The sequence below is a fragment of the Herpailurus yagouaroundi genome, unplaced genomic scaffold (genome assembly GCF_014898765.1).
Source record: "Herpailurus yagouaroundi ecotype Mexico unplaced genomic scaffold, PumYag 218, whole genome shotgun sequence".
Classification (NCBI taxonomy): Eukaryota; Metazoa; Chordata; class Mammalia; order Carnivora; family Felidae; genus Herpailurus; species Herpailurus yagouaroundi.
In genome coordinates, this window is record NW_024412449.1 from 6128525 (window position 1) to 6152758 (window position 24234).

Consider the following 24234-nt stretch of genomic DNA (forward strand, 5'->3'; position numbering starts at 1 on the left):
CAGGACAAGCTAAGGCCCCCGGAAAGCAAGGAATATGCTGCGGAAAGAGCAAATGATCTAGTTTGGATGTTTGGATGCAGCACTGTTAAGACCAAATCATTCAGAGCTTTCAGGGCATAGAAACAAGTCGGATGGCTGTGCCAAGGATAAAGAGGCGTTCTTGAAAGGTTTTACGCTGTGGAGGGGGATCATTAGGCGTGCGTTTCAGCATTCGCTCCTTTGGCTACAGACTGCGAACAGCTGTGAGCAATGGGAGCTGCCTTCGGTAAGGGGACGGACCGACGGACGGACGCACGGACGCAGCCACGCAGTGAGCGGGATGCGCAGAAGGCCGGGACCGCCAATGCCCCGGGTCCGGAGGACGCGCCCCTGGGCGTGGGACTTGGAGAGGGAGGAGTTTCCAGTTGGCAAAGACGGGAGGCCGCGGGTGCGACTACGGAGGCCGCGACCGCGGTGCGGGGGCCTGGCGCACTTGTCCCTCGCGCGTCGCCGTCCGCGCAGCCCCGGTTCGGTCGGAGGAGGCCGCCGGCGCTGCGGTTCCGGTTCCGGCTGGCGTCGGCACCTGTGGCGAGGGCGGCGGCCATGGCGTACTCCACCGTGCAGAGGGTGGCCCTGGCCTCGGGGCTCGTCCTGGCTGTGTCGCTGCTGCTGCCCAAGGCCTTCCTGTCCCGTGGAAAGCGGCAGGAGCCGCCGCCGGCGCCGGAAGGTGAGCAACCGGGCTAGCTTCCCCTCAGTCTGCGAAGAGCACTGCTGCACTGAGGGGTGCTCCAGGTCTCCTCGAAAGGGCTAGAGAGGGCGGACCTGGCGGCGTTTGGGAGGTGCCAAGCCCCTGCGGGTCCTTTGGCGTCGGCGGACGCCTCCTCCCGCTGTCTGGTCCCTTCGACCTCCTGACGCAGGAAGGGCCGGGAGTGCTGGCGTTCGCGCGCGCCTTGGCACCCTCTCGGTGGCCCGTCGCACACCCGTTCGAAGCTTTCCCCCTTGCCCTCACTGGCTTAACCCAGCTGTCGCCATCTGCCCAGGTGCTTTGAGTCAGGAGGGCTTCCACTTGCATTCCCCTCTCGGGGGTTTCCGTGTGCTTTCTGTCGTGCTTTTACATAAAGTCAATTGATATCGGTGTGGTTAGCCTTAAGTCGTTGTGTACTTCCACCGCACCGCTTGAGCCTGTTTTTGTGCCTTTTTAAGTATAATTTGAAATTTTTAACTCAAATTTCAGTTACTGAGATGAACAGATTACTACTTTCCCCTTACTTAAATTGTTTGGTAATCCTTTGTTATTGGTATGATCTTTTGTGGTGTTTACAAACCCACCGTGTTGGTTGCTTTCAGGGGCTTTTCCATAATGACTGTAAAGGGATGGATGTCCAGGTTGAGAGAAGGGACTAGAACAGTTCTCTGTAGGTCTTGAAGTTCTACTAGGAACTTTCTCCTGTAAATAATCTCTGTAATACCCTTGAGGATGGTTTTATAGTCTCCAGACACTTGCACTAATATTCAGCCCTTGGTGATTGGACAGCTCCTTTTGAACTGAGATCCACTTCCCTGTTATTTGTGCACACTGACTATATAGTTCCACTCTCTTGCATATCATAAATTAGAAATACTATAGAATGCAAAGCACTAAATTCTAGGGGTGGAGGACAGATTGAACCCAGAATTCTCTTGATAGAATTTGCTTGATAAACTTTATGCTTGTAAAACTATCTACCTGGAAGAGACTTCCAAAAAATTATCACATTTTTTTTTCTTTCTATCTTGTTACAAAATCCTAAAGGTTTTGCTCACTTTGTCTAATGATCCTGTCTTGTCTGCCTTGAAGATTAATTCATGATGATCTTGAGCAGTAAAGATTCTTCTAAAATGGTATTTCACTGAACTGAATTCCATTATGCTGAATTATCTTGAATAAGTTCCATTGAATGTGAGTGGGAGATCCTCTTATACATGTTGTGGAGAGATTAAATGTGGCTCTTTCCCCTGAGAACTCAAGAGCTGATATTCAATGTTGTCATCTTAGAGATGAGAACACTTTCTGTTCTCCTTATTCCCTGGAATGTTCTTACCTCACCTTCCTTCTCCTTACTCAAGTTTCAGCTCAAATGTAATCTCCTCAGAGAGACTCTCCCTAGCTAAGACAACTCCACCCGAATCACTTCCTAGTCCTTCATGTTGTTTTATTTTCCTTTTTGAAGGAATTACTATATGGTATGAAATGTTCTTATTTGTTTACTCACTTTTTTTCTGTTTCTACTTTCGAGTATGTAAGCTTCATGAAGGCGGGGACTTTGTCTTGTCTACCACTAACTACTTCATTTAGCATTTAGCTAAAATGGCAGTCCATAAATAACGTGAATAAGTTAAGTTCATGAAGCTACTAATATTGTGAATTCTCTTTTTGCATTAGTTACTAAAAGAGTATAATCTAGGCAAAAACTTACCTTGAATGATCTAGGTCAGTAACTGAAATTTTGCTAACTAAAACCTCTGCCCTTTTATGGACCTAGAGGGTATTATGCTAAGTGAAATAAGTCAGGAAGACAAATACCATATAATTTCAACTATATGTGAAATGGAATCTAAAACATTAAACAAATGAGCAAACAGAAACAGACCCATAAACCTAGAGAACAAACTGATGATCCCCAAATGGGAGGGGTGGGGGAGGGAATGGGCAAAACAGATGAAGAGGAGTGGGAGGTACAGGCCTCCAGTTTTGAAATTAATAAGTCACAGGATGAAAGTACAGCACAGGTGTTATAGCCAATGGTGTCACAGGGCTGTGCAGTACAGATGATAGCTGCACTTGTGAGCATAATAATGTATAGAGTTGTGGAATTACATTAGTTTCAGGTGTATGACATAGTAACATTGTATGTCAACTAGACTTCAAAAAAAATTAATTAAAATCCTCACACCGGTATGTCACATTTTTCAACGTTTATTTATTTTTGGGACAGAGAGACAGAGCATGAACGGGGGAGGGGCAGAGAGAGAGGGAGACACAGAATCGGAAACAGGCTCCAGGCTCTGAGCCATCAGCCCAGAGCCTGACGCGGGGCTCGAACTCCCGGACCGCGAGATCGTGACCTGGCTGAAGTTGGACTTTTAACCGACTGTGCCACCCAGGCACCCCATGTCACATTTTTAAAATAGTGATCTCAGGGTGCCTGATTGGCTCGGTCCCTTAAGTGTCTGACGCTTGATTTTTTGGCTCAGGTCATGGTCTCCTAGTTTGTGGGTTCGAGCCCCGTGTTGGGATTTGTGCTGACAGCATTGAGCTTGTGTGGGATTCTCTCTCTCCTCTCTTTGCCCCTTCTTTGCGTGCTTGTGTGAGCACACCTGCTCTCTCTCAACATAAATAGACATTAAAAAAGTAAAAATAGCCATTGCTATTGGTGATAATGCTGCTGTTAACATTGGAGTGCATGTACCCCTCTGAATCTGTATTTTTGTATCCTTGGGGTAAATACCTAGTAGTAAAATTGCCGGGTCATAGGGTAGTTCTATTTTTAGTTTCTTGAAGAACCTCCATACTGTCCTCCAGAGTGGCTGCACCAGTTTGCATTCCCAGTAGCAGTGCAAGAGGGTTCCCCTTTCTCCACATCCTCACCAATACTTGTTGTTCTTTGTGTTAATCTTAGCCATTCTGACAGGTGTGAGGTGATATGTTACTATGATTTTGATTTGTATTTCCCTGATGATGGGTGTTGTTGAGCATCTTTTTATGTGTCTCTTAGCCAGCTGGATGTCTTCTTTGGAAGAGTGTCTATTCATGTGTTTTACCATTTCTTAACTGGGTCCATTTTGTTTGTTTTTTGGGTGTTGAGTTTGAGAAGTTATGGATTTTGGATACTAATCTTTTACCAGATGTGCTGTTTGCAAATATTTTCTCCCATTCTGTAGGCTGCCTTTTAGTTTTGTTGATTGTTTCCTTTGCTGTGCAGAAGCTTTTCATCTTTGTGGATTTTTTAATGTTTATTTTTGAGAGAGCATGAGCAGGGGAGGGGCAGAGAGAGAGGGGAACAGAGGATCTGAAGAGGGCTCTGCGCTGGCAGCAGTGAGCCCCATGCAGGGCTCACACTCATGAACCATGAGATCATGACCTGAGCCAAAGTCAGATGCTCAACTGGCTGAGCCACCCAGGTACCCCCAGAATCTTTAATCTTGATGAAGTCCCAGTCGTTCATGTTTGCTTTTGTTTTCCTTGCCTTCAGTGATGTGTCTAGTAAGAATTTGCTCTGACCGAGATCACAGGTTGCTGCCTTTGTTCTCCACTAGGATTTTGATGGTTTCCTGTCTTACATTTAGGTCTTTTGTCCATTTTGAGTTTATTTTTGTGTATAGTGTAAGAAAGCGGTCCAGTGTGTCTTCTGCATGTCGCTGTCCAGTTTTCCCAACACTGTTTGCTGAAGAGACTGCTTTGTTGAAGATGAGTTGACCCTATGGTTGTGGGTCCATTTCTGGGTTTTCCATTCTGTTCCATTGATCTATATGTCTGTTTTTCTGCCAGAACCATACTGTCTTGATGACTACAGCTTTATAATATAGCTTGAAATCTGGAATCATGATACTTCTAGTTTTATTTTTTTTCAGAATTGCTGTGGCTATTCAGGGTCTTTTGTGCTTCCATACAAATTTTAGGATTGTTTGATCTAGCTCTGTGAAGAATGCTGGTGGTACAGGTATTTTGATAGGGATTGCATTAAATGTGTAGATTGCTTTGGGTAGTATAGACATTTTAATAGTGTTCTTCCAATCCATGAGCATGGAATGTTTTTCCATTTCTTTGTGTCCTCTTCAGTGTCTTTCGCAAGTTTTCTATAGCTTCCAGAGTACAGATTTTTTTTTTTTTTTTTTTTTTGCCTCTTTAGTTAGGTTTATTCCTAACTATCTTCTTGTTTTGGGCACAGTTGTAAATGGGATTGGTTCCTTGATTCCCTTTTCTGCTGCTTCATTACTGGTGTATAGAAATGCAACAGATTTCTGCACAGTTGATGTTATATCCTATGACTTTGCTGAATTCATCTATTCTAGCAATTTTTTGGTGGAGTCTTTTGGGTTTTCTACATAGAGTATCACATTGTCTGCAGAGTGAAAGTGACTTCTTCCTTGCCAATTTGTACATCCTTTATTTCTTTTTGTTGTCTGATTGCTGAGGCTAAGACATTCAGTACTATATTAAATGGTAATGGTGAGAATGGGTATCCTTGTCCTGTTCCTGATAGGAGAGAGGCTTTGTTTTTCCCCTTTAAGGATATTAGCTGTGGGTCTTTGGTATATGGTCTTTATGATATTGAGGTATGTTGTATCTATCCCTACTTTGTTGAGGGTTTTTATCAAGAATGGATGCTCAAACTTTCTGCTGTCAGTGTGGAGCTGGCTTAGGATCCTCTGTCCCCCAGTCTCTCTGCCCCTCCTCTCTGCTTGTGCACTTGCTCTCAAAATTAAACATTAAAGAATTCATGGGGCACTTGGGTGGCTCAGTTGGTTAAGCGTCTGAGTTCGGCTCCGGTCATGGTCTCATGGTTCATGAGTTCAAGCCCAGCATTGGGCTCTGTGCTGACAGTGCAGAGCCTGGAGCCTGCTTCAGATTCTGTGTCTCCCTCTCTCTCTCTGTGCCCCTCCCTCGCTCACGCTCTGTCTCTCTCACTCTCTCAAAAATAAATATTAAAAAAAAAATCATGCTATATTTTTTCAAATTCTTTTTCTGCATCTATTGACAGGATCATATGGTTCTTATCCTTTTATCAATGTGTATCATGTTGATTGATTTGCTAATATTGAACCAGCCCTGCAGCCCAGGAATAAATCCCACTTGATTATGGTGAATAATTCTTTGTCATGATAAGCACTGGATGTTGTATCTAAGTAATGAATCACTGAATTCTACTTCTGAATCCAATATTGCACTGTGTGTTAACTAACTAAAATATAAAAAACCAAAGTAAAAATTAAATAAAAAGGAAAAAAAGACAAACCACAAAACAGACTCTTACTATAGAGAACAAACAGATGGTTACCAGAGGAGAGGTTTGGGGGATGGGTGAAATAGATGAAGGGCATTAAAGACTACATTTTTTTTAATGCTTATTTATTTATTTAGAGAGTGTGGGTGCATGTGCACACAAGTGGGGGAGAGGCAGAGAGAGAGAGAGAGAGAGAGAGAGAGAGAGAGAGAGTTAGAATCCCAAGCAGGCTCTGTGTTGCCAGCGTGGAGGCTGACGCAGGGCTCAATCCCATGAACTGTGAGATCATCCCCTGAACCAAAACCAAGAGTCAGACACTCCACCAACTGAACCACCCAGACACCCCAAGACTACACTTTTGATGAGCATTGAGTAATACATGGAATTGTTGAATCATTAAATTGCACACCTGAAACTAATATAACACTGTATGTTTACTGGGATTAAATTTTTTTAATTAAAATCTTGTTAATGTTTATTTTTGAGAAAGAGAGTGTGAGCAGGGGACGGGCAGAGAGAGAGGGGGACACAAAATCCGAAGCAGAATCCAAAGCGTCTCGAATCTGAGCTGTAAACATAGAGCCTGATGCAGGGTTTGAACCCACAAACCATGAGATCATGACCTGAGCCTAAGTCGGATGCTCAACTGACTGAGCCAACTAGGCACCCCTAAAATTTTTTAAAAAGAAAAAAAATAGCAATTCCTACCCATTTTGGGGTTACATACCCCTCTGAGAATCTGATGAAAGTTAGAGTTTCTCCCTAGAAAAATTCACATACTATTTACACATACATTCACAATTTGAGTGTCAATTCGGAGAATTCACAGAACCAAGAAACCTTTGTTTTAGAGAAAGACAACCCTGATTTTTGAAAATTCTTAAAACCCATCATTGTAACTTTCATTTCTGCCCATTGGAGTATGTGAAACAAGTACAGTCCCTTTTCCACATGACTGCTGTTTAGACCATCTTTTAGTAAATATTTATGATGTGCTCTTTCACTTCGTGTGTACACAGTGTACAGATAACTGTGGATTCTAAGAAAAATGAGCCAATTATCTGCCTGAGGAATGCACAGTTTAGTAGAGGTAAATGGACAATAAATAAGTGAAGAACAATATCAGTTGCATATACTCAAACACCTTGCAGGAAGCAGTGGGAACTCATGATTAGAATGATCAGTTTTATTGGGAACAGGAAAGGTATCCTAAAGCAGGAGATTTTCTTTTTTCGTAAGGGCTTTCTTAAGATAAAGTCACATAGGGGCGCCTGGGTGGCGCAGTTGGTTAAGCGTCCGACTTCAGCCAGGTCACGATCTCGCGGTCCGTGAGTTTGAGCCCCGCGTCGGGCTCAGGGCTGATGGCTCAGAGCTTGGAGCCTGTTTTCCGATTCTGTGTCTCCCTCTCTCTCTGCCCCTCCCCTGTTCATGCTCTGTCTCTCTCTGTCCCAAAAATAAATAAACGTTGAAAAAAAAAAAAGATAAAGTTCACATACAGTTCATCCACTTCAAGTGTACAGTTCAGTGATTTTTGTTCTATTCCGAGTTGTACAGCCATTACCACAATCAGTGTTAGAACATTTACTTTCTCATCCCCCCCCCCTCTCCATCATACTCTTTATCCATCACCCTCCAACACACCCCACTCTGCCTTCAGCCCTAGGCAACTTTCTGTATGTATAAATTTTCCTGTTCTGGAAATTTCATATAAATGGAATCATACAATATGTGATCTTTTGTGATTGGCTTCTTTTGCTTAGCATAATGTTTTCAAGGTTCATCCGTGTTGTAGCATGTAACAGTACTTCATGACTTTATGACCGAATAGTAGTCCATTTTGTGGATATGCTACATTTTGTTTATCCATTCATCCATTGATGGACATTTAGGTTATTTATGTATTTTTTTATTATATACATAATGCTGCTTTTAACATTTGAATATAAACTTTGATGTAGACATGTTTCCATTTTTCTTGGGTGTATACATTTGGGAAATATGAACATTTTAGTGTGTCTAGAACTAAAAGTGAATTTTTTCCCCCTTTGGTCAAGTTAGCTAATGTACAGTGTAGTCTTGTAGTCTTGGCTTCAGGAGTAGATTCTGTGATTCATCACTTACATACAACACCCAGTGCTGATTCCAACAAGTGCCTTCCTCAGTGCCCATCACCCATTTTCCCCAACCTCATCAACCCTCAGTTTGTTCTCTGTATTTAAGAGTCTCTCTTATGGATTGCCTCACTCTGTTTTTAATCTTATTTTTCCTTCCCTTACCCTCTGGTCATCTGTTATGTTTCTCAGATTTCACCTGTGAATGAAATCATGTGATCTGTCATTCTCTGACTTATTTCACTTAGCATAATGCCCTCCAGTTCTATCCACATTACTGCAAATGGCAAGATTCATTCTTTTTCATTGCCGAGTAGTATTCCATTGTATGTATATACCACGTCTTTTTTTTCTCCATTTACCAGTCAATGAACATTTGGGCTCTTTCCATAATTTTGCCATGTTGATAGCGCTTCTATAAATATTGGGGTGCATGTGTCCCTTCGAATCAGCACTCCTGTATCCTTTAGATAGATTCCTAGTAGTGCTCTTGTTGGGTCATAGGGTAATTCCATTTTTAATTTTTTGAGGAACCTCCACATTGTTTTCCAGAGTGGCTGCACCAGTTTGCATTCCCACCAACAGTGCAAGAGGATTCTCTTTTCTCCACACCATCACCAACATCTGCTGTTTCTTGAGTTAATTTTAGCCATTCTGACAGGCTGTATCTCAGTGTGGTTTTGCTTTGTATTTCTCAGATGATGAGCGATGTTGAGCATGTTTTAATGGATCTGTTGATCATCTGGGTGTCTTCTTTGGAAACGTGTCTATTCATGTCTTTTGCCCATTTCTTCACTGGATTATTTGTTTTTCAGGTGTTGAGTTTGGTAAGTTCTTTATAGATTTGGGATACTAATGCTTTATCTAATATGTCATATGTCATTTGCAAATATCTTCTCCCATTCCTTCAGTTGGCTTTTAGTTTTGTTGATTGTTTCCTTTGTTGTGTTGAAGCTTTTTATCTTGATGAGATCCCAGTGGTTCATTTTTGCTTTTATTTCTCTTGCCTTCAGAGATATGTCAAGTAAGAAGTTGCTGTACCCAGAGTCAAAGAGGTTGCTGCCTGTTTTCTCATGTAGGATTTTGATGGTTTCCTGTCTCACACTTAGGTATTTTATCCATTTTGAATTTATTTTTGTGTATAGTGTAAGAAAGTGGTCCAGTTTCATTCTTCTGCATGTTGCTTTCCAGTTCTCCCAGCACCATTTGCTAAAGAGAATGTCTTTTTCACTGCTTTGTTGAAGATTAGTTGACCATATGTTTGTGGGTCCATTTCTGGGTTCTCTATTCCATTGGTCTCTGTGTCTGTTTTTGTGCTATTACCATACTGTCTTGATGCTTCCAGCTTTGTAATACAGGCGAAAGTCCAGAATTGTGATGCCTCCAGCTTTGGTTTTCTTTTTCAACATTACTTTGGCTATTCGGGGTCTTTTGTGGTTCCATACAAATTTTAGGATTGTTTGCTCTAGCTCTGTGAAGAATGCTGGTGCTATTTTGATTGGGATTGCATTGAATGTGTAGATTGCTTTGGGTAGTATCGACATTTTAACAATATTTGTTCTTCCAGTCCATGATCATGGAATGTTTTTCCATTTCTTTGTGTCATCTTCAATTTATTAAAAAATTTTTTAATGTTTATTTTTGAGATGGGGGGGCAAGGGGCAGAGAGAGATGGGGACACAGAGTCCAAAACAGGATCCAGGCTCAGAGCTGTCCACACAGAGCCGGATGCAGCGTTCGAACCCATGGACCATGAGATCAGGACCTGAGCTCAAGTCGGACACTTAACTGACTAAGCCACTCAGGCACCCCTTCTTCAGTTTCTTTCATAAGCTTTCTATAGCTTTCAGCATACAGATTTTTTTTACCTCTTTGGTTAGGTTTCTTCCTAGGTATTTTATGGTTCTTGGTGCAATTATAAATGGGATTGATTCTTTGATACCTCTTTCAGTTGCTTCATTATTGGTGTACTTGCTGTATAGAAATGCAACCAATTTCTGTACATTGATTTTTATATCCTGCGACTTTGCTGAATTCATGTATCAGCTCTAGCAGTTTTTTGGTGGAGTCTTTCAGGTTTTCCACGTAGAGTATTATGTCATCTGCAAAGAGTGAAACTTTGACGACTTCTTTGCCAATTTGGATGCCTTTTATTTCATTTTATTGTCTGATTGCTGAGGCTAGGACTTACAGCACTGTGTTAAACAACAGTGGTGCTGTCCTGTTCCTGATCTCAGGGGGAAAGCTCTCACTTTTTTCCCCATGGGGATGATATTAACTGTGGGCTTTTCATATATGGCTTTTATGATGGTAAGATATGTTCCTTCCATCCTGACTTTCTTGAGGGTTTTTATTAAGAAAGGATGCTGTATTTTGTCAAATGCTTTTTCTGCATCTATTGACAGGATCATATGGTTCTTACCCTTTCTTCTATTAATGTGATGTACCACATTGATTCATGAATATTGAACCAGCCCTGCAGCCCAGGAATGAATCCACTTGATCGTGGTGAATAATTGTTTGATACACTGTTGAATTCGATTTGCTAGTATTTTGTTGAGATTTTTGCATCCATGTTCATTAGGGATATTGGCCTGTAATTCTCCTTTTTAGTCGGGTCTCTGTCTGGTTTGGGAATCGAGGTAATGCTGGCTTCATAGGAGTCTGGAAGCTTTCCTTCCATTTCTGTTTTTTGGAGCAGCTTGAGAAGGATAGGCATGAACTCTGCTTTAAATGTCTGGTAGAATTCCCCTTGGAAGCCATCTAGCCCAGGACTCTTATTTGTTGGAGATTTTTGATAACTGATTCAATTTCTTTGCTGGTTATGGGTCTGTTCAAATTTTCTATTTCTTCCTATTTGAGTTTTGGTAGTGTGTGGGTGTCTAGGAATTTATCCACTTCTTCCAGATTGTCCAGTTTGTTGGTATATAATTTTTCATAGTATTCTGTAATAATTGTTTGTATTTCTGTGGTGTTGGTTGTGAGCTCTCCTCTTTCTTTTGTGATTTTATATATTTGGGTTATCTCTCTTTTCTTTTTGAGAAGTCTGGCTAGGAGTTTGTCAGTTTTGTTTATTCTTTCAAAAAACCAGCTCTTAGATTCATTGATCTTTGCTACCTTTTTTTTTTTGGATTCTATATTGTTTATTTCTAATCTTTATTCTCTTCTGCTGGCTTTGGGCTTTCTTTGCTGCTGCCTTTGTAGTTCCTTCAGGTGTGAGGTTAGGTGGTGTATTTGGGACCTTTCTTGATTCTTGAGAAAGGCCTGAATTGCAATATAGTTTCGTCTCTGGACTGCCTTTGCTGCATCCCAAAGGATTTGGACTGTCATATTTTCATTTCATTTGCTTCCATATATTTTTTTAATTTCTTCTTTAATTTCCTGTTTAACCCATTCATTCTTTAGTAGGATGTTCTTTAACCTCCATGTATTTGGGGGCTTTCCAGACTTTTTCTTGTGGTTGATTTCAAGTTTCATTCATAGTGTTGTGATTAAAATATGCATGGTATGATTTCAACCCTTTTATATTTGTTGAGGGCTATTTTGTGACCTAGTATGCGATCTCTTTTGGAGAATGTTCAATGTGTATTCTGCTTTGGGTTGAAAAGTTCTGAATATATCTGTTGTGTCCATCTGGTCCAATGTGTCATTCAGAGCTGTTATTTCCTTATTGATTTTTCTGCCTACATGATCAGTCTATTGCTGTAAGTGGCAATCACTGTATTATATATATATTTATGTTTGTGATTAGTTGATTTATATTTGGGTGTTTCATGTTGGGGGCATAAACATTTACGATTGTTGGCTCCTCTTGATGGATAGACCCCCTAATTATGGTATAATGCCCTTCTTCATCTCTTGTTACAGTCTTTGTTTTAAAATCTAGTTTGTCTGGGGCACCTGGGTGGCTCAGTCAGTTAAGCATCTGACTTCAACGTGGGTCATGATCTCACAGTTCATGAGTTTGAGCCCTGTGTTGGGCTCTGTGCTGATAGCTCAGAGCCTGGAGCCTGCTGTGGATTCTGTGTCTCCTCCTCTCTTTGCCCCTCCCCCACTCATGCTTTGTCTCTCTCACTCTCTCAAAAACATAAACCTTAGAAAAAATAAAATATAGTATGGCTACTCTTGTTTTCTTTTGATGCCCAGTAACATTATAGATGGTTCTCCATCCCCTCACTTTGAATCTGCAGGTGTCCTCAGGTCTAAAATGAGTATCCATTCTTAAGCTCTTTTGTCTTTTGATTGGGGCATTTAGTCCATTTATGTTCAGAGTGATTATTGAAAGATACGAATTTAGTGTCATTGTGTTATCTGTAGGTTTTGTGCTTGTTTTGATGTTCCTGGTCCTTTGTAGTCTTTGCTGCTTTCCGCTCACAGAGTCCCCCCTTACCTGCAAGACTGGGTTAGTGGTCATGAACTCCTTTAGTTTTTGTTTGTCTGGGAAAGCCTTTATCTCTCCTTCTATTCTGAATGACAGCCTTGCTGGATAAGGATTTTTGGCTGTATATTTTTCCTATTCAGCACATTGAATATTTCCTGCCATTCCCTTCTAGCCTGCCAAGTTTCAATGGACAGGTCTGCTACTTCCCTTATGTGTCTACCCTTGTAGGTTAAGGTCCATTTATCCCAAGCTGCTTTCAGAATTCTCTCTTTATCTTTGTATTTTGCCTCTTGGACTTGGATGCCTGTTTCCTTCTCTGCATTAGGGAAGTTCTCAGATATAATTTGTTCAAATAAACTTTCTGCCCCTTTTTCTCTTCTTCTTCTGGAACTCTTATGATAATGGATACTATTTTGTTTCATTGAATCACTTAGGTCTTTAAAATTCTCCCCTTGTGGTCTAATCATTTCCTTTCCCTCTTTTTTTCAGCTTCATTATTTTCCTTAATTTTATCTTTTACTTCATCTATTCTCTCCTTTTGCTTCTTCCATCCTTGCTGTCACTGCATCAAGTTTATTTTGTAACTCATTTACAACATTTCTTGATTCATCATGACTTTCTTCCTTGATGTCTGCAGCAGTAGATTCTCTGGTGCCTTCTATGCTTTTTTTCAAGCCCAGCTATTAGTCTTAAGACTATTATTCTAAATTCTTGTTCAGATTTATTGTTTATATTTGTTTTGAGCAATTCTCTGGCTGTCATTTCTTCCTGGAATTTCTTTGAGGGGAATTCTTCCATTTTGTCATTTTTGGATAGGATTCTGTCTTCTCTGTATTTTAATAGCTTGTTATGTGTCCTGCACCTGTGAGTATTATATTAAAAAGGGATCATACATTGTCCAAGGCCTGGCCCTTCAGGAAGTGTTTTTGGAGTGTATGACATGCTCTCTGTGTAGTTGGGTGCTCTATCCCACTGGTCAGTCCTCTATAATGCTCTTCCTTGTAGTGGTGGATTATTTGGACCTTCCACCAGGTGTGCTTTGATTTGTTCATTGAAGTAACCCTAGAAAAAAGGAAAGGGCAGGGAATCTGATCCCATACAAAGAGAAAAATGAAAGGGGCAAAAAAAAAAAAAGAGACCAAGCAGAGAATCAAACAATCTATAAGGCTTAATCCAGAGAGAGAGAAAGGAAAATAAAGAAGATATAGAAAAGGTGTAAAAAGAATAGAGTAATGCCTGATTAAGCAAACAAAACAGAGAAAGAAAGAAAGAAAAAAATATATATATAGTAAGAATTGACCAAAAGTCAAATCAGAAACTGTGAGCCTGATTTGCAAAGGAAAAAAAGAGGGTAGAAAGGAGAAGAGAAGGAAGGAAACGGGGAGGGGGAAGAGCAACAGACTAACACACAAGACCGTGGGATAGGTGTCTGTTGGTGCCTTGGACTGGTGGCTGTGCTGGTCCGGAGGTGAGGCCGTCTGGTTGGCTCAGTCTCACTCCAGTAGGTAAGCAGTTGCCGGCACAGAGGGGTGGGATTTGGTGTAAGTGGGTCCCGGCTCCACTAGGGGCCGCTGTCCTGTTCCCTGAAGCCCCACCTTGTTGGTGAAAATGGCAACAACTCAATTTCACCTCCCCCAGCCAGGGTCCCAAACCATGCTGTTCAGGCAGCCCACACGGAGTAGTACAGGCAGTCACCTTGCCCTGCTCCTCAGTCTCCTGTGCCTCCTAGACATTCAGCTGGGACTCAAAACCGGATGTCTTAAGGGGCTCTGCACTGAATGGATTCTGTTCTGGTGTAATACCACTCTGCCCTGCCGATAAAGGGCCTTTGGCGCCTTGTGTGTGGGGGGTGGGGCGGACGGGCAATAAACCCTCTTCCCACAATACTCAAGGGAGGGAGGGGACTGTTCTCTCCCAGTGTGCCCTTGAGATTGCTACAGCGCCCCAGGGCTGGCCCCTGTCCCCCAGGTACGCATACACATCGATGGCTCCAGTCCAGAGAAAGTCATGCACTTTTGAAAACTGATCTTCAGCATCTAAGGCTGTTGGCAAAGTAGAAACTGGCACTCACGGTGTTTCTTGTTCCTGAGTCTGTGGTCTGGAGAGGTTTTCCTCTTCTCCTAACACAACTGCAATCCACACCTGTCTTTCTCTCTCTCTCCCTTTTGTCTCTCCACAGAAGCAATTCCCTCCCCTCCATGCCTACACTATTTAACCTCCCCCAGTTTGCATACATGCACCTCTGTCCTGCTAAACTGTTCCCTCCACCTGGGGAGATTTTTCTGTCACTCCACAGATTGATTTCCTGGATGTTCCAAGTGTTCTGACCCTTTATGGCTGTGTTTGAGGGACAAGGGACATCCTGGTACCCCTACTTCTTCTCCACCATCTAAACTTCTCCTCTGAAATATTTGGGTCATATAATTGCTCTATTTTCAACCTTTTGAGGAACTGCTAAACTATTTTCCAAAGAGACTTGCACCATCTAACATTCTTTCCAGCAGTGTATAAGCATTCTAGTTTCTCCATATTTTGCCAACACTTGTTATTGTCTGCCTTTTTTTTAATGTTTATTTTATTTTAGAGTGTGAGCAGCAGACAGGCAGAGAGGGAGGTGGAGGATCTGAAGCAGACTCTGTGCTGACAGCAGAGAGCCCAGTGCAGGACTTGAACCCACAAACTGGGATCATGACCTGAGCTGAAGTCAGACACCTAACTGATGGAGCCACCCAGGTGCCCTCTTTTTGATTATAGCCATCCTAGTGGGTGTGAAGTGATATCTCACTGTGGTTTTATTTGCATTTCCCTAATGACTAAAGACATTGAGCATCCTTTTGTGTGTTTATTAGCTTTTTGTATATCATCTTTGGAGAAATGTCTTACTCAGATCTTATACCCATTTTTAAACTGGGTTACTTTTTATTGTGGAGTGTTAAGCGTTCTTTAGATAAAAATCAGTTATCAGATATATAATTTGAAAACATTTTCTCCCATTGGGTTGTCTTTGATTTCTTGCTGGTGTCTTTTTTTTTTTTTTAATATTTTTTTTTCAACGTTTATTTATTTTTGGGACAGAGAGAGACAGAGCATGAACAGGGGAGGGGCAGAGAGAGAGGGAGACACAGAATCGGAAACAGGCTCCAGGCTCTGAGCCATCAGCCCAGAGCCTGACGCGGGGCTCGAACTCACGGACCGCGAGATCGTGACCTGGCTGAAGTCGGACGCTTAACCGACTGCGCCACCCAGGCGCCCCTCTTGCTGGTGTCTTTTTAAGAAGAAAAGTTTTTCATTTTGATGAGAGATGAGACTAGACATGTTAGCAGGGGCCACACTGAGAAGATTTTTTTTCTGCCATATTCAAGAAGTTAGGATTTTATTCTAAAGGTAGAAGAGGCCATTGTAAGTTTGTAAGTAGAAGAGAAACATCCAGTCTGGTTTTGGAAAGCACATCCTGGCCGCAGGAAAGGAGCTGCATTGTGAGGATTTCTTTAGGGAGAAGATAGTTGCAGAAGTCCAGTTGAGACAGTGTGAGTATCATTAAGTCAGTGTTGGTGAGTTCATCAGATAGAATATTCATGATAAAAGACAGAAAATTCAGCTTGAACTGTCTGAAGACAAAAAGGGGATTTACTGTGTTGTGTACATGAAGAGATTCTGTGTTAGAACTGGCCTTCAGTGTTGTTTGATCCAGAGATTGACATTCTCAAGTCTCCAGCCCTGATTTTCTGTGTCCCATTTCACTTCCAAGTTCCTTCTCAAGTCAGCTCTGTCCTGACTGCTCTCACAGGGTAGCAACAATGGTTGCAACAGTTCCAGACATCACCTCTCAAATTCCATTGTCCAGAGAAAGAGGATGTCTTTTCTTTTAAACTCTTCCTTCACTCCCACCTCATTCTTATCCCCGCCACCCTCGTTCTGTCCCATTAGTTCCCGCTAACCTATCCACCCATCTTAATGGCCTGAAGTAAGTTACTTGCAGTGCTTTGGGTAGAAAGAACATACTGATTAACCCCTCTGAAGTTGAGTGTGATTCCCAAAGGGATATAGAGGTACTGGAGGAAAGAGGAAATAGAGCAGGGGAGGCTGTTCCCATTGGGTGGGGAGGAGAACAATTTTTTTTTAAGTAGGCTTTACGCCCAATGCGGGGCCTGAACCCAGGACCATAAGATCAAGACTTGAACTGAGATCAAGAGTCAGCTGCTTAACTGACTGAGCCACCCAGGCACCCTGGGAGGAGAACAATTTTAAAAGCTATTTTTATTTTTAGTATCTTTTATGTTTCTCTGGTTTTTACTTTTATTTTTAACTTTATAATTGTAATTTATTTACCATTGTCAGAAATTTCAGTTGTTTCTTTTTTTTTTTTTAATTTTTTTTTTTCAGTTGTTTCTTTTAAGAGCCATTTTTAGGTAGAAGTGGAAGGTGAGGGAGAAGGAGGCATCTTGGATTGGTCTCAGTTTATTGGCTTAGGTGATTAGACAGATGGTGATGCCCTTCACCAAAATAGGAATGGAGGAAAAGTAGATTAAAAGGGAAAGATAGTTCAGGAATTTGAAGGCTAGCATCATGTCCCCTTCATCAGTCTTTTTTCCTATGTTGACATCTCTGGCTCCATCATCCATTCCTCATGTCACCTAGTTCTAGGTATCTCAACATCTCAGTGCCCTCTTAGAAGGCAAGTAATAGCAAATGGAAGCCCTTTAGCTCATGGAAGAGCAACCTGTTGCCTCCCCCACCCTCCTTTAAAAAGTTCCCTACTACTTCTCTTAATGCATCCTAAGGATTGCTTTAGATTTTTGGCATTTTACTTGCTGACCTTGTGGTTTATTAGAATCCTAAACTTTTGTTATCATTATTGTTATTATTGTTATTGTTTATTTTTAATTTTTTTTTAACGTTTATTTATTTTTGAGACAGAGACAGAGCATGAACGGGGGAGGGGCAGAGAGAGAGGGAGACACAGAATCTGAAACAGGCTCCAGGCTCTGAGCCATCAGCACAGAGCCCGACGCGGGGCTGGAACTCATGGACCGCGAGATCGTGACCTGAGCCGAAGTCGGACGCTTAACCGACTGAGCCACCCAGGCGCCCCTGTTTATTTAGAGAGAGAGTGTGAACAAGGGGGCAGCAGAGGGAAAGGGAGAGAGAGAATCCCAAGCAGGCTCTGCACTGTCAGTGTGGGGCTCAAACTCACAAACCATGAGATCATGACCTGAGCCAAAACCAAGAGTTGGATGCTTAACTGAGTCACCCAGGCACCCCTCAGCTTTTTTTTTTTTTTTTTTAATGACTGCTGTTCATCTACTTTGTCCAATTTGTACTGTTCACTTTATGCTTTGGAACATGGGTGGGTAGGGTTAGCAGTCAGCCTCACTGTCTGCCCCTGGTCTCTCTGCTGCAGTTGCAGACACCCTAGAAAGCAGGGTTTCTCCATTTTTGCCTAGTTAAAACGCTTGGCTGCTGGAACTGCGGGGGCACTGGTGTGGGGGTTATCTTTCCTTCTCCCCAGCACAGGATTCACTTTGCAGTGGTGCTGGTCCTTGCTGGAGTTGTTTGCAGGGTATGGTGGGGCAGGAGCTGCTTTGGCGGATTGCCTGCTGAGGCTGTGCAGAGGTAGGTGGGGCCATGCATATGGAACTAGAAAAATAGGTGGAGAGTGTTAGTTAGTTTTTCCAAGCATCTTGCTATCTAGGCTTGGAGAGGAGAAGAGAAATGGCACATGTTAGCACTTATGTTGAAGTCTCCTGAAGATCCCTGTGCCTCCAGTATATGTTCTGAGGTTAGTAAATCTCCTTCACATACACCTCAGGCGCTTTTCAAACTGTTGTTTCTATGGTTTCTATGCTGTGTCTAAAGCCAGGTTATTCTGTCCCTTTGAGGGTGAGGACCCCATTTCCTATCTCCCCTCAGCTCTCCTGGAGTTAAGCCCATTGATTTTTAAAGTACCTGGAGTTAAACCCTGCTGATTTTAAAAGCTCTCTTAAGCCCTGCTGATATGCTGATATTTTTCAACGCCAGATATTTTGGGGACTCATCTTCCCAATGCAGGTCCCCAGTGCTTGGGGTGCCTGATGTGGGATTTGATCCTCTAGCTTCACCATGGGTTGTGTCCTTCTCATTTGTGGTTAGTCTTATCTGGGTTTGCTTCCCAGTTTCCTCTCTGCTCCTCTGACCCTTTTTGATGTGGTCTCCCTCTTCTCTACAATTAAATGTGAAAGTGCTGTTCTGTCAGTCTTTGGGTCATTTTCAGAGTTAGTTGCACAGTGTAGCTGTTATCTCAGTGTGTCCATGGGATGAAGTAAGTTCAGGATCCTCCTCCTCTGCCATCTTCCTCACAATCTCCAGAAGCATCCTTTTTAGAATCTAAATCTAGCCCAACAGTTACAACGTGCTCACTTCTCTACAGTTGAAAAACCCACCATGCACCTTTTGCAAACTGGGACAGTACACATCTACTCCATCTTTAAAAATGCCATTTTTATCAACGTAATTTCTTAAAATTTTAGTTTAGGAACTTTTTTGCAAGTTTTCCAGTCTTGGTAGAAATTATCTGGTGGATAGACCCATCCTCCTCACCCATCTGGGACTTTATTTTTGTCCTTAGGATTGTTAATTTTCTTTCATGTAATCCAAAATTTATTCCCTTTCATAGAGAATGTGGAAGCAAAATAGAATTTCAGAAGTTCTGCTTTCTCAGCATTAAATTTTATCAGGTAAATTGCCTTTTTTGGTCTAAAAGTACCCCTTTTGCTTTAGCTAGCCTTTTGGCAAATCTTAATTTATTTTGGACCTTGGCTGCCTCATGGGGCTCTTTATATCTTGCCACTTAGTCACTTCTGTGTCTTTCTGTTCATCTTTCTCTGTTGTTTTAGAAGAGCTACATGGACATCTGCTTCCCCCCCCCCCCCGCCTTTCCTATCTGCTTGAGAATTTTTGAAATGCCCAAGCAGCAATGCATTTTAAGAACTTTACTCTTAGAAAGGGTCTGTCTCATGCCATGGAATTCTGTTTTCAGAACTTAATTCTGCCTTCCTAGAGCCGTGCTGCAGAACCCCTACTTTGCTGCCGTGAATACTGAGTTGGCACAGTCCCTTTTTCCTACAGTTCTCTTTCCATTTCACTATCCAGTATCTTCTTTGGCCAAAGTACAGCTCCCCTACTCTCACCTTATGCACCTGTGTAACATGAAAATGTCAGCATGCCAGGTCAGGAGCTTGGCAGCTATTCCAGTGTTAGCTTTCTGAGACTTCAGACAGGTGCCAGAGTAGTTGAAGTCCTCCAAGATGACAGTGTGCTGCTTCTACGCTAGAGTCAGTTTCAAGAGAGTCCTCACCACTTCCATAGCTGGATCCTGTGGTGTTCCCATGATAATGTCCTGACATCTCTCCTCCTGACCCTGCCTGCCCATGTTTTCCAGTCATGACTCACTTTGAGTACTTATAAATAGGGTTCCTTACCAGTCCCTTTCCAGTAGCCCTGTTCCTATGAAATAACTTAGACTCTTCTGTCACCATATTTTCCTTGAGTGCTGCCCACTGAGTCTTGAGCTATCTGAGATTGAAAATATATACACATATATTTTATTATGTGTGTGTATATATATATCACATACATGTATATTTATGTGTACATGTGTATATATACATATATAATATACATAATATACATACATGATTCTCAAATTAGCTCTTTATGTTTTGGTATATAAGCTTAAGGACAAACATATTATTTTGGTCCCTTACCTTTTCTTTTCTTGTAATGAAACATTGAGAATCTTCTCTGAAGGAGCGCCCAAGAAGAGAGGAGACAATTTGAGAGCCTGTGAATGCCTGCAAATTGGGCACTTTTTCAAGTTCAGAAACTTCTAGGGGAGTGGGTATGGAGAACAGTGGTAGGTGTGGAGCACCTTTACTAGTTACCCTGATTGCCATTTTCCAGTCTCAAAACTAAAAAACATTCAGGATAATGAAGTACAAAATTATTTTCAACCCTGAGAGTAATAGTGCTGGGTCTGGAGATTCCAGTAAAATTCCTGGCAGGCACAGAAGTCATCCAGATCAATTCCACAAAGTGTACAGCATGCAAGACCCAGAGCTTACCCTTTAGGGGACCTGAGCTTAAAGAAAACACTAGACTTTTCTTCAAGAAGTTCATAGTTTGTCCTTCAGCTACAGAGCACGAATGAATAATATTTGCAGTTAAATAAGTTGGATTTATTGTTGAAGTGCGGGAGAATGCATACCATGGGGGAGCATGCAGCATCACAGGAAGAGTGCTAGAAAAGCTTTATTATATGGGGCGCCTGGATGGCTCAGTCGGATAAGGATCCGACTTCAGCTCAGGTCATGATCTCACGGTTTGTGGGTTCGAGCCCCGCATCGGGCTCTGTGCTGACAGCTCAGAACCTGGATCCTGCTTCGGATTCTGTGTATCCCTCTTTCTCTCTGCCCCTCCCCACCCATGCTCACTTGCTCGCACACGCTCACTCTCTCTCAAAAATAAATAAACACTAAAAAAAATTTTTTTTTTAAAAAGAAAAGCTTTATTATAAGATGTGGGTGTGTGTTAGGTGATTTTGAAGAAGGTTTAAGGATATGGGGCTTTGCTCTGCATTGGATGCCATCAGAAAATGGGGAAAATTCAGTGTCTGGATAGCTTAATAGAGTTTATCTAAAGGGAGAGCAGACCAGAGAAAGGCTAAAGCTATAATTGGTGAAGAAGCAGCAGTCCTTCATTATCCAGGAATGGGGGCTATTGATATTTTTTAGCTTGGATGGATGTTGTCTTTGTTCAGGCAGATTACAAAGTGGTCTTACTCTTTTGTCTTGACCCACGATGGTCACAGAATGGCCTTGTCTAATGTTGATATTCTCAAATTTCTGACGTTTAACCTGAGAACACCAAGACCTAATTGTGAGTGCCAAGCCAGCTCATACCAACACCAAGGCCTAGCTGATAGTAGCACTCCAGCTTCTGGATGTCGGAGGCATATTTTCTTATTCTCTGATATGATTTATAGGTTTCAGTCAGCACTAAATAAAATTGGGTAGAAATGGTTCTTAGTGGAAGATTCTCAATCCATTCAAGTAGCAGCTGTAAGACCTAAATATAACTCTTGAATACAGCCAGTTGTGATAAGTACAATTAGAGAGGTTCAAGCAGTATGCTCTAAGTGCATGGGAGTAACTAGAGAAAAAGCATTGGTGGTGAGGGCAGTATTTGGCTTGGGTCTTGAAGGATAAGCTGGATTTAAACACGTGGAGTTAGAAAAACAAAACCAGTAGTCAGCAAAAAGCAAAGGCTTAGTGGTAAGAAATCACAAGGCAGGCTCCAAGCATGGTGAGAGGTCTAGTTAGGCTGAATCAGGAGTATGTAATGGGAAAGAAATGTAAAGAGGTACTTTTGGACTAGATTATGGAATTCAGTTGTTTAGAAATTCAGTTTTGTAGGGAAGCCAAAACCAGAATTTAACTACCCACTGTGCATGCCACATGCTTTGTATCTGATATTTAATCAGTAATCCTTGTAAGAACCCTGAACAGTCCTTGTAGCAGCCCCAATTATATCCATTTTACAGATGATGAAAATGAGCTCAAGAAAGGTTCATTTAACCTCCATTTAAATAGTTGGAGGCACAGCCAATATCTTAACTAATAACCCTGAGTGAAAAGATAGTATTGAGCTTACTCACTTGGCTGCCTCCTGTGTAACAGTCTCTTGTCCTCGGTGGGACCCATGAAGGGAATGGCAAGACCAGTTAGAAATGTGCTTTGGGAAGATGACTCCTATCAAAACTGTAATAATTAACATGTGTAGGGTATATGGACTAGGCCTTGTGCTAATAAGCAGCTTAGACACACACGTATCTCTTTTAGTAGTATGTACCATGATTTGGGGGTGAGGAAGTTGGTAGAAGATGAAGAAAAAAATCTCAAACTAGCAGAAAACGTCAAAGCAGCTGTCAGAGCAGAGTTAAGTAGAGGAAGAATGTAACAAGATGAGGGGCCCGTGGAGACTGATCAGGAATAGTCAGCTGTGGTCCCAGCCTCCACTTTAATGCTGAGTTAAATTTGGCCTCTAGAATTTCCTCAGTATTTAGTGAGAAGCTTATGTATCTTAAGGGATTGGCCTATTAAGATCTTTCTTAAACTGCAGTAATCAAACATAAACACAACCAGTTCTGTATTGATTTATTTGTCTTAAGAATGAAATATTGCAGATGGTTTAATTCTGCTTTCAGAAAGCTCTTTTGTTAACAGTGCTAGAGTTTTTGTCTTTAGCAATAAGGATGGTTAATAACAAGGGAAAGTAGAGCTTCACTCTATAAAATCCATTAAGTTTGTAGTCTAGTTTAAATGATATGCTAAGTGAAATTTTAATAATTAAATAAACCTAAATATGGGGAAAGCTTTCAATAAACAATTGAATTTAGTCAGATTCCATTTCAGAGACTACTTAAGTGCATAGAGAGATAGTGAACACAGCTGTTTTCTGTTTTAAAAAGTGCAATTTTAGGGGCGCCTGACTGGCTCAGTTGGTTAAGCGTACAACTTCAGCTCAGGTCATGATCTCACAGTCTGTGAGTTCGAGCCCCGCATCAGGCTGTGTGCTGACAGCTCAGAGTCTGGAGCCTGCTTCGGATTCTGCGTCTCCCTCTCTCTGCCCCTCCCCTGCTCACGCCTCTCTCTCTCTCTCTCTCTCAAAAGTAAATAAACATAAGAAAATTTTTAAAAATTTAAAAGTGCAATTTTAATGTTCTGATCTCTTCAGCTGTTTTTTTAAGCAAAAAAATTTAAAAACCACAAATCCTCTTTGTAATGTAGCTATAAAGTAGAACGTTTGTTGTAGTGAAAAATAGAAAATAACCTAAATGTCCATCAGCTGGGGAGGAGGTAAATACATTGTGATAATGGACCTACAAGGAGATGCTATATAGCAGACGGAGTGAATGAACTAGAGCTACATACATCAACATGGTACATTTCTAGGCCAAAATACTGATCCCCACCCAGAAAAAAAGACAAACAAGGGAAGTTGCAGAAGAATGAGAAGAATGAGTGTGATACCATTGTATAAAGGTTTTTTAAAAATTGTGGTAGGGGCGCCTGGGTGGCTTGGTCGGTTGAGCGTCCGACTTCAGCTCAGGTCATGATCTCACGGTCCGTGAGTTCAAGCCCCGCGTCGGGCTCTGTGCTGACCGCTCAGAGCCTGGAGCCTGTTTCAGATTCTGTGTCTCCCTCTCTCTCTGCCCCATCCCCACTCATGCTCTGTCTCTCTCTGTCTCAAAAATAAATAAACGTTAAAAAAATTTTTTTTTTTAATTGTGGTAAAATACGTTAACATAAAATTTCCCATTTTAACCAGTAGGTGTACAATTCAGTGTCATTAAGTATATTCATATTACCATATAATTGTCAGTACTTGCCATTCATAACATAAAATTTTAAAACTCAAAACAATATTGTGTGTAGTTTATGGATATGTACTCATGTAGTAAAGTATAAAGCATACATTCTAATCGCCGAATTCAGAGCTGTGGCTATCTCTGGGTGGGACCCAGTACGTAGGTGTTCCACTTATATTTATGTGGTAGGCAGGTATGCAATTGCTTAGACATTATCGTTTATACTTTTGTGTACACTTGTATATTTCCCTTTAAAAATTTCTTTTTAAAAAAATTATTTCAACTAGACATTTGCAAATGTTTTATAGCCATTGAATTTTTAAACCTCCCGGGTTCAGTTCTAAGAAGTGTGGTACCAAGATCTAACACATGAGG

At 41.6% G+C, this 24234-nt stretch overlaps 1 protein-coding gene across 5 annotated transcripts in view; it reads left to right on the forward strand.

The window, feature by feature from the left end:
* The first annotated feature begins 444 nt into the window (after positions 1-444).
* The window catches only part of RIC3 (RIC3 acetylcholine receptor chaperone), a 65727-nt gene continuing 41937 nt past the window's right edge, over positions 445-24234 (forward strand). The window contains exon 1 of one of the 5 annotated variants that reach the window (XM_040456968.1): positions 445-706. In XM_040456968.1, the coding sequence (XP_040312902.1) occupies positions 583-706 (124 nt within the window). In that variant the 5' untranslated portion in view covers positions 445-582. The remainder of the gene's footprint in view (positions 707-24234) is intronic. The other 4 variants (XM_040456967.1, XM_040456966.1, XM_040456964.1 and 1 more) reach the window with 4 other exon arrangements.